This window comes from Ostrinia furnacalis, unplaced genomic scaffold (assembly GCF_004193835.3).
Source record: "Ostrinia furnacalis isolate ACB-3 unplaced genomic scaffold, ASM419383v2 OfSCF1848, whole genome shotgun sequence".
Taxonomy (NCBI): domain Eukaryota; kingdom Metazoa; phylum Arthropoda; class Insecta; order Lepidoptera; family Crambidae; genus Ostrinia; species Ostrinia furnacalis.
In genome coordinates this window covers 288,079-304,004 of record NW_021132087.1, presented here as the reverse complement: position 1 = coordinate 304,004, position 15,926 = coordinate 288,079, and the positions used below count along the sequence as shown (strand labels likewise).

Sequence of the window (15,926 nt, the reverse complement as noted above, 5' to 3'; positions counted from 1 at the left end):
CATATACCCATTTACCTAACACCCTGTATAGTTCCCACCATATTTTGAACTTCGTTCCGTTTCTTAAGGCTTACCTGAGCAGGTGGTCAATGAACGTAGAGCCCGGGTATCTGTCTCCGCCGATGGCCACGCCCTCACACACACCGTCGGCGTGTTTGGACAGGATGTTATTGAGTTCGTTGCTCATGCCTCCTGAACGGGACACGTACGCCACACTGGAAATAAAATATACAGTTAGTTACTAGTAGTACCTCGCGGTGTTACCCGCGGTAAAACCTATGACTGGTTTTAGTGTCACGCGGACCGTCCGGTGCGGACCCGCTCCGCACGGCCAATCTGTATGAACTTCTAGGGAGCATTAGCATTAACGCCCTAGCAGTTCATCAGATCGGCTGTGCGGAGCGATCCGCACTGACAGTCCGCGTGACACTAAAACCAGCCTAAAACGCTNGCGGCGCGCACGCACACACTGACAAAATTCGGCGCAACCACGACTGGCTCCCCGCTAATCCCCGCTAAATTTTGTCAGTGTGTGCGTGCGCGCCGCATACGTGTTGGCGCGCTCACATACAAACCGCGCTCGGTGCGTTTCTATGAAGATGAGGCTGCTCAACCCCAGGCCGAATTTTTGCAGAATTTTAATTATGGTTTGATCTTAATAATTGAGTTTTTATTGCGCTTGTCCTGAGAGTAACTGAAATAGGAAATGTAAGTGGCCCGACGATAACGACTGAATCCATTTGGCCCGACGATAACGACTGAATCCATTTGGCCCGACGATAACGACTGAATCCATTTGGCCCGACGATAACGACTGAATCCATTTGGCCCGACGATAACGACTGAATCCATTTGGCCCGACGATAACGACTGAATCCATTTGGCCCAACGATAACGACTGAATCCATTTGGCCCGACTCTTTAAAAGGTTAGCCTAGCGCTAGACCTATAATAGGGATGATGACTGGGTAATGAAATCTAAATTCTATTTAGTCCGTCAACAGATAATAAAAAAAATGGACACATATTTTTAAATTTTTTTCATTATCGAATAATTACAGTATTATATTGAGTTGAAATGTTGCGTGACATCACTTTTGAGTAAAAATTCTACTCAAGCGTGACTTAACGCGCCATTTCAACACGATGTAGCACTGTTATTATTTAATTTTAATTATGAAAGAAAATAGAAAATATGAGTCTAATATTTTCCAATTATCTGTCTGACGGACAAATAATTGAAATTTTGTCATCTAGCCTATTGAGTCATCATCGCTCACCTGAGCAGGTTCCGATGCACCAGGCGACCATGGGCTTCTTGATGAGTCCGTCGCGGATGGCCTTGCACACGTGGTATTCCTCGACTCCTCCCACTTCGCCCAAGAGAACCAGCATTTTTACGTTCGGGTCCGCTTCGAATCTGCGAAACATTGTCAAATTAGTAAAACATTCTAAAAATCACCTTCTGGTTACACGAGGCTATAAATGTGACAGCTTTAATTTCGAAATCAAATCGGATCGAAAATTTAGATAAGGAGCGAAGAAACATTACGCTTATGAAACAAATTCCGAATAAAACCGCCTTTGTAGACCAGTGATAACAATATCTTTAGACCCAGAGGTCCCAGGTTCGATTCCCAGTTGGAGCAGATTTTTCTGTTCCTTACTTCCTTGTTGTGGATACAAGTACTCTCTTACCTGAGCAGACGATCAATGAATTATGTTTGTTGCAGTGGGAATATATTTCCCACCATATTTAGGACTGTCTTACATGACATACTTCATTGATCACCTAATCAATGAAGTATGTTCATTGCAGTGGGAATATATTTCCCACCATGTTTTGAATATGTTGTAGTGGGAATATAGTTCCCACCATATTTTGAACTTCGTTCCGTTTCTTAAGGCTTACCTGAGCAGGTGGTCAATGAACGTGGAGCCCGGGTATCTGTCTCCGCCGATGGCCACGCCCTCACAGACACCGTCGGCGTGTTTGGACAGGATGTTATTGAGTTCCTTACTCAAGCTTATGTTTAAGACTTTTGTTCGCTGCTCATGGTTATGGCTCGCTCAAAGAAACTTGAGGCTCAGAGACTCACACTGATGTAGTATTTGAATTTTTGAAAACAGAACACGAAAAGTACACATTCAACTATCGAATGCACTATAGACATAGCGTTTAACTTAGTCAGTGCCTGAGGTATGGGAGACCTATAGCTACCTCGCTCTTGTTATATTTCTGCAAGCGAGACAGAAAGCTGACAACTGAAGACTGACAAGTAGTCCGACTTTGTTGGTGTTGATGGCCTCAACTCTCGTTGGTCGAGCTATAAATGAATAATCTCTCTCTTACTTGAGCAGTGATCAATGAATTATGTTCATTGCAGTGGGAATATATTTCCCACCATATTTTGAATATGTTGTAGTGGGAATAGTTCCCACCACATTTTGCACTTTATTCTTTTGTCTTAAGGTCCATAAAAATTGAGTTTGTAATAAAACTTACCTGAGCAAGTGGTCAATGAACGTGGAGCTCGGGTATCTGCCCCACCGAGACTCGCGAAGATAGCGTATACAATCTTTGTTGGTGTTAGTGGCCTCAACTCTAGTTGGACGAGCTATAAATAATATCTTACCTGAGCAAATGATCAATGAACGTGGAGCCCGGGTATCTGTCTCCGCCGATGGCCACGCCCTCACACACACCGTCGGCGTGTTTGGACAGGATGTTGTTGAGTTCGTTACTCATGCCTCCTGAACGGGACACGTAGGCCACGCTGGAAGTAAAATATAAACTTTATTTCTCCTCTTCTAAGGCTTTAATTCCAAAGCTCTCATAAAAACATATGATGAGAAGTACTTTAAGCAGATCATAGGACTGAATAGGCAGACAAAATGCGCATACTATACTCGACGCAAAGACTCGTGACAGGCAGCCATGAGTAATTTTTGAAACATTTTTTCTTTCTCTCTTTCATTTTATACAACGCTATTTACGCTACGAATTTAAACAATAAAATAAATAATATTCTTGGATATTTTACACTGCGCCTTCCAGTTACTAAATGACCTGTATGTAGGCATAAGATGCGCGCCACGACAAAATTTTATCGCGGAATTTTATCGATCTTTCACGATAAGTCCATACATTTGTCGTCTAAAATAATCAACATTTTACATGGTCGCCATCTATAAGGTAAACTGACGACCTCATAAATGTAGCAAGAAGGCGCTGGATGCAGGCCACTACAAACGGGCCTATTTGGAAATCATTTATTTATTTATTTATACTTCAATGCCAAAAATATTAACATTAGGCGAACTTAATGCCATAAGGCATTCTCATCCAGTTTACCTTTAGTTTACCATTGGGGGCGACCTATGTTCAGCAGTGGACGTCCTGTTGCTGAAATGATGATGATGATGATGAACTAACCTGCCAGCCCGATACAGCTTGCTGTCAACAATGTTATCAATCATTCCTGCGGTGTTTCCGATCTTGAAGCAGCCAGGTTTGATACCACCTACTGTGGCGGGGCCTATGATGTTTACCTGGAGAGAGAAACGTTAATAAATACACATAGAATAGGGATGGTTCCTGCGTAAAAAAAAGGAAGATTTTAAAATACTCGACACCTTTTTTTTCACTTTTTCAAACTAATGAAAATTGAAATAGATAAGCGCGTAAAGTTCAAAAGAAGAGGCCCGTGACGTCAGGACGTGCTTTGTGACGTCACGTGGAACTTCACCGCATCGTAATTACTTGTATGATTGACAAATAAAAATATACGTGTCTAATATTATTTGATAATATAATTCACGGACTAGTCTTTTTTTAGGAAACTAGCTTATAATAAAGGATAGAGAATCTATCGTAAGCAAAATTCTTGGTCCATTTTGGAAAGAAATAAGACTGGAAAAGCTCTTGAAGCTACCAGCGCGCGTTCCTTAAAAAAAATAGTTTCATGCAAAGAATACTGACCGCCCCGATTTGATACGGTTACGATCCCTTTGCGGGTTGATAAGTGTGCTACGTCCTTATGACTAAAAGAAGGCTTTAAAGGACTCACCCCTCTCGCGTCGGCGACCTTGATGATCTTTCTGGTCATGTTCTCAGGGATGCCTTCTGCGATGATCACCACCGTGTTGATTTGTGGGTGTTGCATGGCCTGTGAGATACAAAAACAGTGTTATTGAGAAAATAAATATTATATTACATTGTACAGGCCTCAGTCTGCGGTGTAGCCTGTGTGTTTTATAATTATCGAACTTAATTATAATTAACTTGAAAAAGTCGAACTGCCTAAGGCGGGAATCGAACCCACGACCTTTCGCTTGCCGGGCGACTCTTCCATCTGAGCTACTTGGACAGTGAATCAGTTGAAAAGTTAAATTTTTAAAATTTCGACTTTGCTGTTACGGTCAGCGTTTGTTCGAACTTAACTTCTTTTGTAAGGAGTCAAGGAATACTGGTACATCTATGTATGTTATATAATACCCATGTCAATCGATAGAGAAAATAATTACAAACAACAAAACAAAATAAATCCACCTGAGTGTGGAAATTGAATATCTTTTCATTTGTCGATTTGCCTCTGGTAAATTAGAGTGGGTCGTGTTTCAACAATGGAGACTAAATCACCTTGGGGCGTAGTGTGAGTTTACGTCAAATGCATTCGATATCGACTGCATTAAAAAATATATGAAGACTAGCGGCCGCCCGCGACTTCGTACACGTGGATCCCGTTTTACCCCCTTCCCGCTTTTCTGTTGAAATTTTTCCTGAATTTTCTTTGCTATAAACCTCACGGAGCCCGAGACCTTTCCAACGAATGCAAAACCGTGGAAATCGGTTCGTGCGTTCTGGAGTTATAGCATCAGGGAGGAAAACCCGACTTATTTTTATATAGTAGATTTTAGTTCTTGAATGTTTCCGCTAGGGGCGCTGTACAATCCGTCACCAATTTAATGTCACTTTTTTACACAGTCGATATCGAATGCGTTTGACGTTAACTCATACTACGCCCCCAGATGATGTTACTTCAACGTACCTGCATAGTGCTGTCGTAGGCAGACCGAAGCGAAGCGAAGTTGACCAGTACTGATGCTTCTTGGTGCTTCCTCATAGCCACGTCCATGTCAGAGAATACTGTTTGGATGAAAATATAGCAAAATTATTTAAAATCTTTAAAGAACCAATGGTATATTCAAGGGAAGGCATAGATCTATTAGTTGTATTGCAAAATAGTGCCGAATGTGCTAATACGATGATAATATGAAAAAAGTGACATATCCCTGAAACGGTGATACTTTTCCTAAGGTATTTTTTGTCTAGATTAGCGTTTCTTATGCCCGTTTTCATCACTAATCCCTAATGGTTAAGTAACCCCTACGAAAACAAAATTCCTGTTAAGTGTTACCATAGAGGTCACTTAAAAATTAGGGATTGATGGTGAAAACTGGCCTTATTCTTACGTCCACGGACCCCTTAGGAAATCAAGCACAATTTTAAGCACCCCCTTAACATAAAAGGAGCAAGAATTTCGATTACGATACTTTTGATAGCATTTATTTATGGTTGTAAAAGGCAAAACGGCCCACAGGTTAAGAAACACTGGTTAGGCATAACCAATTGGAAAACTCTTCACAAACAAAAATCCATAGACAACAACACTCACCCGGTATAAACACCTCCTTGTTCCCGAAGTAGTACTTCTGTTTGTGGTCAGCTGTGAACGGGTAGACTATGGCCACCACGGACGGCTCCGCGCGACGGCATATGTAGTCGAAGTCTAGCATGCCCTGGGTAAGAAAACAAATGTTTAAAGGTGTAGTCAGGTTAATACATGCAAAAAACAAGTAGCAATATAATATCATTTTCTTAGCGATTAGAGTCGCTTCTCAAACTAATTTATAAATAAACCACTTAAAAAAATCGAACTGCCTAACGCGGGAATCGAACGAATAAGTAGCGGAACCAACAGACTTCGTTCTGTCAAAAATATTTGGAATGTGGCAGTTTTTTGTTCCTACTTATTTAATATGAACTTTTCTGAATAGCAATAAAGTTCAAATTCACTACATTTCAGTTAGATAACATTTCTATGGGAAAAGAAAAGGGCTGTTTTAGGATTTTTTTCGGAAATTATTCGAATTTTTCTCGCCGTAAAAACCATCCTTGGACTTCAACGAACATTAAAAAAAGGAATTGGTAAAATTGGTCCAGGCGTTGTTGAGTTATGCGCTCTTCCCAACACATTTCGACACCGCGATTCAGGAATGTAGGCGCGGCGGTGTCAGCCATAGGAACTTAGTGTCAGCGCCATCTGTTAGTTAAATCCGTATATGTCGCCTCAAAGGAACAAGACTAACCTGTATCGCGCGGTTCTGCATGCCCCAGATGATGGCTTTGGTCCGGTCGNGCCTGTGGTGTACAAAAAATAGTGTTATTGAGAAAATAAATATTATATTACATTGTATAATCTGGTCTCAGTCTGCAACACAAAACGCGGCCGCAACAGCGTATTAAACTTGAATAGAGGTCACGCCCCATACACAAAATTTTGTAGATAAATAGGCGTTTTGTATTAGTTTTTGTGTAACGCCTGAACAAAAACATACGGCGATATTTTGGTGTTAGCCATAGGTTTCCAATATAAAAAATATATAATTTAAATATTTAATAACTAACAAAAAAACTGAGTTATGTCTCGTTTCTGTCAGGTCGAGGTCACAGATGACCACTCTTCTTTCGACTGGGTCATCCAGTGTCTAAGTAGCTCAGATGGAAGAGCAAGCGAAAGGTCGTGGGTTCGATTACCGCCTTAGGTTCTACTTTTTCAAGATATTTATAATTTAGTTTGAGTAGCAACTTTTTAGCTAAATTTTAGCAACCTGATGATTATAATACAACTTACCTGCATAGTGCTGTCGTAGGCAGACCGAAGCGAAGCGAAGTTGACCAGTACTGATGCTTCTTGATGCTTCCTCATCGCCACGTCCATGTCAGAGAATACTGTTTGGATGAAAATATGCCAAATTTATTCACAATCTTTAAAGAACACAAGGGTATATTCAAGGGAAGGTATAGATCTATTAGCTGTGCCCGCGACTTCGTACGCGTGAAAACCCGTTTTCGCAACATTTTTCATTGTTGCTCTGCTCCTATTAATCGTAGCGTGATGTTGTATAGCCTATAGCCTTCCTCGATAAATGGGCCATCTAACACTGAAAGAATTTTTCAAATCGGACCAGTAGTTCCGGAGATTAGCGCGTTCAAGTAAACAAACACCTGTACAACATCACGCTACAATCAATAGGAGCAGAGCAATAATGAAAAGTGTTTCGAAAACGGGTTTTCACGCGTACGAAGCCGCGGGCACAGGTAGTATTAGTATAAAGAAGGGTTTAGGAAACACCTCTAAGGCATAACCAATTGGAAAACTTTTCACAAACAAAAAACCATAGACAACACTCACCCGGTATAAACACCTCCTTGTTCCCAAAGTAGTATTTTTGTTTGTGGTCAGCTGTGAACGGGTAGACTATGGCCACCACGGACGGCTCCGCGCGACGGCATATGTAGTCGAAGTCCAGCATGCCCTGTATAAAGAAAACAAATGTGTAAAGGTGTAATCAGGTTAATACATGCAAAAACAAGTAGCAATATATAATTTTCTTAGCGGTTAGAGTCGCTTCTCAAACTAATTTATAAATAAACAACTTAAAAAAATCGAACTGCCTAAGGCGGGAATCGAACGAATAAGTAGCGGAACCAACAGACTTCGTTCTGTCAAAAATATTTGGAATGTGGCAGTTTTTTGTTCCTACTTAAATATGAACTTTTCTGAAAAGCAATAAAGTTCAAATTGACTAGGTACATTACAGTTAGAAAACGTTTGTATGGGAAAAAAGAAAAAGGCTGTTTTAGGGTTTTTGCGGAAATTATTCGAATTTTTCTCGCCGTAAAAACCATCTTTGGACTTCAACGAACATTAAAAAAAGGAATTGGTAAAATTGGTCCAGGCGTTGTTAAGTTATGCGCTTACCAACACATTTCGACACCGCGATTCAGGAATGTAGGCGCGGCGGTGTCAGCCATAGAAACTTAGTTGTCAATGCCATCTGTTGGTTAAATCCGTATATGTCGCCATAAAGGAACAAGACTAACCTGTATCGCGCGGTTCTGCATGCCCCAGATGATGGCTTTGGTCCGGTCGCTGAACAGTGGTTTGGCGGTGGGGATTCCGACCCCAAGGTCGGTTCTGGTGGGGGCGGTCGAACACACCAGGTCGAGATCACAAGGACTATGCACTGGGCATAGCCCAATCTAGGATTCATCATCATCATTTTAGCCACATGATGTCCACTGCTGAACATAGGCCTCCCCCAATGATTTCCAGATTGACCGGTTGGCAGCAGCCTGCGTCCAGCACTTTCCTGCTTCCTTTATGAGGTCGTCGGTCCACCTAATTGGTACGTGACCTCCATTTCAGAATCTTGCTGCGCCATCGGTCGTCAGTTCTGCGTGCCATATTGGCATATGCTGCCATTTCAGCTTGCTAATCCGTCTGGCTTTCTAGGCGTAAACTTGGCTTATGTAAAGAAACAAAACTAACCTGTATCGCGCGGTTCTGCATGCCCCAGATGATGGCTTTGGTCCGGTCGCTGAACAGTGGTTTGGCGGTGGGATTCCGACCCCAAGGTCGGTTCTGGTGGGGGCGGTCGAACACACCAGGTCGAGGAGCTTGTGCGTTAGTTCCGGGATGTCAATCTTGGGTTTTGGCTGTGGAAGATGGTGTAATAATTAGTTTTTTGAATAAAATGTTGCATTTCTGGTCTACATTTGTTTTCATCTTGAGATAAAATCTCGAATAATTGTTTTTTTAGTGCAAGTAGTTTATCGTTAAAAATTACGTATTTCTTGATGGTGGATATAATGATGATAGTGATGACACTCATAAAGACTCATCTCATCAAGATGTGTAATCATACACTGGTGATCACTTACTGTCTGCGGTTTAGGCAGCAGTTTGATAAAATTGTTTCCTTTTAGAACTTACATGATGATGATAGATGATGATGACTTACAGGATTAACTCTCTGAGCAACTGTATGAACGTTTATTTCAATTTGTGTGAACAAATCCGCATTACTCTAAAAACGCCCTTATTGTGAGGACTTACGGGCGTCTGCGGCTTAGGTAGATGCTTGGGGGCGTGGCCAAGCACCAATCCTACGATGACGTCATGTTCACGCTAAAAGCGACCTTATATCATTGACTTACGGGTGTCTGCGGCTTGGGCAGCTGTTTAGGAGCGCAGTCAAGCTGATGCTCTTTGGAAATCATATTCACGCTAAAAGCGACCTTATTATGAGGACTTACGGGTGTCTTGGGCAGCTGCTTCGAACTGGTGGTTCTTGAGAATCATGTTCACGCTAAAAGCGAACTTATATCATTGCCTTACGGCCGTCTGCGAATTGGGGGCGTGGCCAAGTGCCAGTCCCAAGATGCCCCCCGTTCACGCTAAAAGCGACCTTATATCATTGACTTACGGGTGTCTACGTACGTACGGCTTGGGCAGCTGTTTAGGGGCGTAGTCCAGCTGGTGTTCCTTGGGAATGGGGGTGTAGCCAAATGTAAACCCCAAGTTTAAGCTAAAAGCGACCTTATATCATTGACTTACGGGTGTCTGCGGCTTGGGCAGCTGTTTAGGGGCGTAGTCGAGCTGGTGCTCCTTGGGAATGGGGGTGTGGCCAAGCGCCAAGCCTACGATGGCGGTCATGTTGGCTTCCGGTCCGAACACGTATAAGGGAATGCGCAGGCGGTGGCCTACTTCACGCATTTGTCTGTGGAAAAGAAAATACAATGTTATCAACTTTTTTCATTGAGTATAGTTCTTGCAACTCACGAAGGCGAGTGAGCTTTACTTGTGTGTTCGTGTACATGCACAACGATAGTGTAATGTCTATCAAAACTTTTGAAAAACGAACAGTAGCGAGCCACCACACATGTAAAGCTCACTCGCCTTCGTGAAGTGCAACAACCATACTTTAATATACGGGTATAGATGACCCACGCTGAACTGTCCCACCAAACTCAATGACAGGGGGGCGCTACCATCGTTCAACTATATGGTTTCCAACATGACAAAAATCGGAACCAGCGATCCGGTATTGATGGTGGCGCTCCGCTGTCAATGTCATGGATATGACAGTTCATTATATTGGAACTATACTGTATCTTTGGAACAAATAACACCGAATGACATTGACACTTAATTTCGTTGTTTGCGAATAACAACGTTATTTTCAATTATGCTGTAATAAAATCTTGACGATACAATATGATAAAGTCGCCTTTTCAACAGCTCATAACAAATATGTAATTGACTAGTGTCAACAACTTACATATTTCAAATTAACTAAAAGACAACAATAGCCCAAAGATGTAGGTCTCGAACTGTCGATTCCGATCTTACAGATGCGATAGTTCGCCGAAACCTGTTGCTGCTGGACTATTGTGGTGAACCAGTAGGTAACAAGTGCGTAGCACAAGCATACAGAGAAAGAAAATATTTTTATTTGGCAACAAGACATACACATAATTAATTTTAAAAAAAGTTGCCAAAAAGGTCACTCAGTAACATCTACAGTGGAAGCCTTCTATGCAGGGGTTTACAAAAAAAATGAAAGAAAAAATAATCGCATATTATAGTATGGTCCGCGAGCACGTAGAATTTTGTCCAATGACCCCAAGCTACCCATCCTTTTCGCTCGCGCGTAATTATGTTGCTGTCGCGCTCGCACACTCACTGCGGGCGCCCGTCGCACAGTCGCGACAGCAATATATGTAATTACGCGCGAGCGATAAGGATGGGCAGCTTGGGGTCATTGGACAAAATTCTACGTGCTCACAGATCGGGCTTTGTCATTCATCTTTATTACTTTACATTGTTTACATCATCACCATTATTTGAATCTTTTTATTGGCTCTGTGCACGATTACAGCGCCAACTAGCGTCCACAACTTTGTGGGCTCTGTCACATTGACATTTAGGTCGTTATTTGTGAAAAAATATCGAAATGAAGAAATAACAAATATTTTCGATTAATAAATTGTTGTGATACCACGATTTGGGTGGAAAAAAGGTTTTGAAATCATTTTGGTCATTCAAATCAAATGAGGTAAGTCCAAAAAGTGTGTTTAATTTTGATTGTGTCAGGGTTTGTTTACTTCATTTATAGTTGTAGTTTTACAGTAAAACAAAAAGAAAAAGCTACTTTAACGGTTTCATTATATTTAACAGTAAATATATTTAAATGTACCTATATCGCTAGTAATAAATTAAATATCGTTTTCAGATCGAAATGAGTATTGTTTTGAAGACCGGGTTTGTGAGTTTTACAATATCAAACCGTATTTAAAGGAAAGTAGTTGGTATTGGCTGGACAAGTCCGAGATGTAGAAGAATTAAGAACAAAACAAGGGCAGAGTTCAATAATTCACGCTCTCATTATAAGGCAAACATCTGTGCACAACACCTACTGTGACTCATTTTTGTACTACCACGTTGTATTAGTCTAGTTATTTCCAAATTGTAAACGGCTATTAAACCAGCCCTATCGAAATACAGTCCACTCTTTTATTTCAGTTCCCAGTTGGACCCTTTTCATGTGATTAATTAATGATATTAAAATGTATTATGTAGAATCGCTTTGCCATTGACAGATATATCTGATGACAGAGCTTACANTGCAAGTAGTTAAGCATTAAAAATGACATATTCTTTGATGATTGGGGATGGTAATAAGAGTGATGACACTGGTAATGACACTCATCATCATCATCTCATCAAGTGGTCTCCTTGAGGAAGATGTGTAATCATACACTGGTGATCACTTACTGCGGTTCAGGCAGGATATTGATGAAATGGTCACCTTTTAGACGATGATGATGGTTGATGATGACTTACAGGAATCAATATCTCTCTGAGCAACTTACAACTGTATGAACGTTTATTTCAATCAGCGCGAATATATCTGCATTACTCTAAAAACGCCCTTACTGTGAGGACTTACGGCTTAAGTCCTTGGGCAGCTGATTGGGGGCGTGGCCAAGCGGCAGTAACAAGATGGCGTCATGTTCACGCTAAAAGCGATCTTATTTCATTGACTTACGGGCGTCTGCGGCTTGGGCAGCTGTTTAGGAGCGTAGTCAAGCTGATGCTCTTTGGAAATCATATTCACGCTAAAAGCGACCTTATTATGAGGACTTACGGGTGTCTTTGGTAGCTGCTTCAAACTGGTGGTTCTTGAGAATCATGTTCACGCTAAAAGCGAACTTATATCATTGCCTTACGGCCGTCTGCGAATTGGGGGCGTGGCCAAGTGCCAGTCCCAAGATGCCCCCCGTTCACGCTAAAAGCGACCTTATCTCATTGACTTACGGGTGTCTACGTACGTACGGCTTGGGCAGCTGTTTAGGGGCGTAGTCCAGCTGGTGTTCCTTGGGAATGGGGGTGTTGCCAAATGTAAACCCAACGTTCAAACTAAAAGCGACCTTAAGTTATTGTCTGTGGCTTGGGCAGCTGTTTCGGAGCGTAGTCGAGCTGGTGTTCCTTAGGAATGGGGGTGTGGCCGAATGTAAACCCCAAGTTTAAGCTAAAAGCGACCTTATATCATTGACTTACGGGTGTCTGCGGCTTGGGCAGCTGTTTAGGGGCGTAGTCCAGCTCGTGTTCCTTGAGAATCATATTCACGCTAAAAGCGACCTTATTGTGAGGTCTTACGGAAGTCTTGGGTAGCTGCTTCGAACTGGTTGTTCTTGGGACTTATATTCAACCTAAAAGCGACCTTATATCATTGACTTACGGGTGTCTGCGGCTTGGGCAACTGTTTCGGAGCGTAGTCGAGTTGGTGCTCCTTAGGTATGGGGGTGTGGCCGAATGTAAACCCCACGTTCAAGCTAAAAGCGACCTTATCTCATTGACTTACGGGTGTCTACGTACGTACGGCTTGGGCAGCTGTTTAGGGGCGTAGTCCAGCTGGTGTTCCTTGGGAATGGGGGTGTTGCCAAATGTAAACCCAACGTTCAAACTAAAAGCGACCTTAAGTTATTGTCTGTGGCTTGGGCAGCTGTTTCGGAGCGTAGTCGAGCTGGTGTTCCTTAGGAATGGGGGTGTGGCCGAATGTAAACCCCAAGTTTAAGCTAAAAGCGACCTTATATCATTGACTTACGGGTGTCTGCGGCTTGGGCAGCTGTTTAGGGGCGTAGTCCAGCTCGTGTTCCTTGAGAATCATATTCACGCTAAAAGCGACCTTATTGTGAGGTCTTACGGAAGTCTTGGGTAGCTGCTTCGAACTGGTGGTTCTTGGGAATCATGTTCACGCTAAAAGCGACCTTATCTCATTGACTTACGGGCGTCTGCGCGGCTTGGGCAGCTGCTTGGGGGCGTGGCCTAGTGCAAGCCACACTTGACGTCATGTTCACGCTAAAAGCGACCTTTTTTTATTGACTTACGGGTGTTTGCGGCACCTGTTTAGCTGCAGCTGTTTAGGAGCGTAGTCCAGCTCGTGTTCCTTGAGAATCATATTCACGCTAAAAGCGACCTTATTGTGAGGTCTTACGGAAGTCTTGGGTAGCTGCTTCGAACTGATGGTTCTTGGGACTTATATTCAACCTAAAAGCGACCTTATATCATTGACTTACGGGTGTCTGCGGCTTGGGCAGCTGTTTAGGAGCGTAGTCAAGTTGGTGCTCGTTGGGGATCATATTCACGGTAAAAGCGACCTTATTGTGAGGTCTTACGGAAGTCTTGGGTAGCTGCTTCGAACTGGTTGTTCTTGGGACTTATATTCAACCTAAAAGCGACCTTATATCATTGACTTACGGGTGTCTGCGGCTTGGGCAACTGTTTCGGAGCGTAGTCGAGTTGGTGCTCCTTAGGTATGGGGGTGTGGCCGAATGTAAACCCCACGTTCAAGCTAAAAGCGACCTTATCTCATTGACTTACGGGTGTCTACGTACGTACGGCTTGGGCAGCTGTTTAGGGGNCACCTACTGTGACTCATTTTTGTACTACCACGTTGTATTAGTCTAGTTATTTCCAAATTGTAAACGGCTATTAAACCAGCCCTATCGAAATACAGTCCACTCTTTTATTTCAGTTCCCAGTTGGACCCTTTTCATGTGATTAATTAATGATATTAAAATGTATTATGTAGAATCGCTTTGCCATTGACAGATATATCTGATGACAGAGCTTACATTATTTCTACTTTTGACCACCATGAGCGCTGCGATAGATTATGTTACCCCCACCTAGTACTTCGCACCCAGCGAATAGGTCACGCAGCGTTTGAGGCGAACACGTACTTACTACACGTAGGTACAGTCAGTGTCACGTGATGTAGCCAAAAAGTTCGCAAGGTACCTTTGTTACAATTGGAATAAGGTTGTGTTGTCAACTTTTTGGCCACTTTGGGTGTCACGGTACCTCGCTCTTGATAAATGTCTGCCAGTCTCACCTCAGTCCCTCCTGGTAGTTGGGCCCGCCCCTCCGCACGAAGATGGTGACGTTGTACTGCACCAACGCGTCCTTGTAGGTCTCGATGGCGGTGATGATGCCGCGGAAAGTGTCGGCCACGTTGGTAAAGTATTTTCGTTCCTTTGTGAAATCGTTTCGTCGGATAGTAATCGGCAGTACGACACCATTGGGCTATGTCGCCTCGAATAGGGTAGTTGACACCAATAAGCTATTAATAATTCCAAGTCAGTGTGGCTCTGGCCGAATCGAGAACCAAGGAACGCGGGTTTGAACCTCGCCACCACGGAATAATTGTGGTGAAGCCCCACTCGTAACATAAGCATTGTATTAGCTCGGGTCTCGCAAGTAGGCGCCTAAAGTAGCCTCCAAACTTGGTGTAAGTGAGAACAAATAGTTCTCGCATTAGAGCTCTTCGCACTGTCTTACTCACCGAATCGACCTATTAAGTGCTAAGTTTGGAGCTCTTCGCTCTGTCTCACTCACCGAATCGACCTATTAAGTGCAGCTGGGCATAGTTTCGTTAATTGTAATGTAAACGCGTACCGTATCTTACTATTTTTCTAAGGCTCGACAGGACTAACAGTCCTATCCAGTCCATATTGCCATAAAATCAGCCGTCAATCTCACCTCAGTCCCTCCTGGTAGTTGGGCCCGCCCCTCCTCACANACTTACGGGTGTCTACGTACGTACGGCTTGGGCAGCTGTTTAGGGACGTAGTCCAGCTGGTGTTCCTTGGGAATGGGGGTGTAGCCAAATGTAAACCCCAAGTTTAAGCTAAAAGCGACCTTATATCATTGACTTACGGGTGTTTGCGGCTTGGGCAGCTGTTTAGGGGCGTAGTCCAGCTGGTGCTCCTTAGGAATGGGGGTGTGGCCAAGCGCCAAGCCTACGATGGCGGTCATGTTGGCTTCTGGTCCGAACACGTATAGAGGGATGCGCAGGCGGTGGCCTACTTCACGCATTTGTCTGTGGGAAAGAACATATAATGTTACTAAAAAAATCTTTCATTACTTAGTTTAACAATATAGGATACAAATACAATACAAATAATATATTGAATTTAACATACATTAACATTTAAATGGGGTCCAATCAGAGATTTAACTGTATCAGTATCCTCAAACTTGGATTTTCGAGGTCATCAAACGTCCTCACTAGTGAGCGCGTTTCAAAATTCTGTCGGCCGTTTGGTGTAGTGGTTCAGAACGGACTACTATGCCGAGAGGTCCCGGGTTCGATTCCCGGCCGGGCAGAAATTGAAATGATGAATTTTAATTTCTGTGACGGGTCTGGGTGTGAATGTCTAATTTTCCTATACAATGTATTTTGTTTTTGGAATAAATTGAATTGAATTGAATTGACTATGTATAATATTT

At 42.7% G+C, this 15,926-nt stretch overlaps 1 protein-coding gene across 1 annotated transcript in view; it reads right to left on the bottom strand.

Moving 5' to 3' along the window:
• The window catches only part of ATPCL (ATP-citrate synthase), a 68,155-nt gene that overhangs the window by 10,667 nt on the left and 41,562 nt on the right, over positions 1–15,926 (bottom strand). The window contains exons 11-19 of the mRNA XM_028305981.1: positions 15,354–15,516; positions 8,754–8,785; positions 8,171–8,306; positions 7,479–7,602; positions 6,918–7,015; positions 4,071–4,169; positions 3,437–3,552; positions 2,637–2,777; positions 1,281–1,420 (exon numbers count right to left, since the gene is read on the bottom strand). Coding sequence (XP_028161782.1) covers positions 1,281–1,420; positions 2,637–2,777; positions 3,437–3,552; positions 4,071–4,169; positions 6,918–7,015; positions 7,479–7,602; positions 8,171–8,306; positions 8,754–8,785; positions 15,354–15,516 — 1,049 coding nt within the window. The remainder of the gene's footprint in view (positions 1–1,280; positions 1,421–2,636; positions 2,778–3,436; positions 3,553–4,070; positions 4,170–6,917; positions 7,016–7,478; positions 7,603–8,170; positions 8,307–8,753; positions 8,786–15,353; positions 15,517–15,926) is intronic.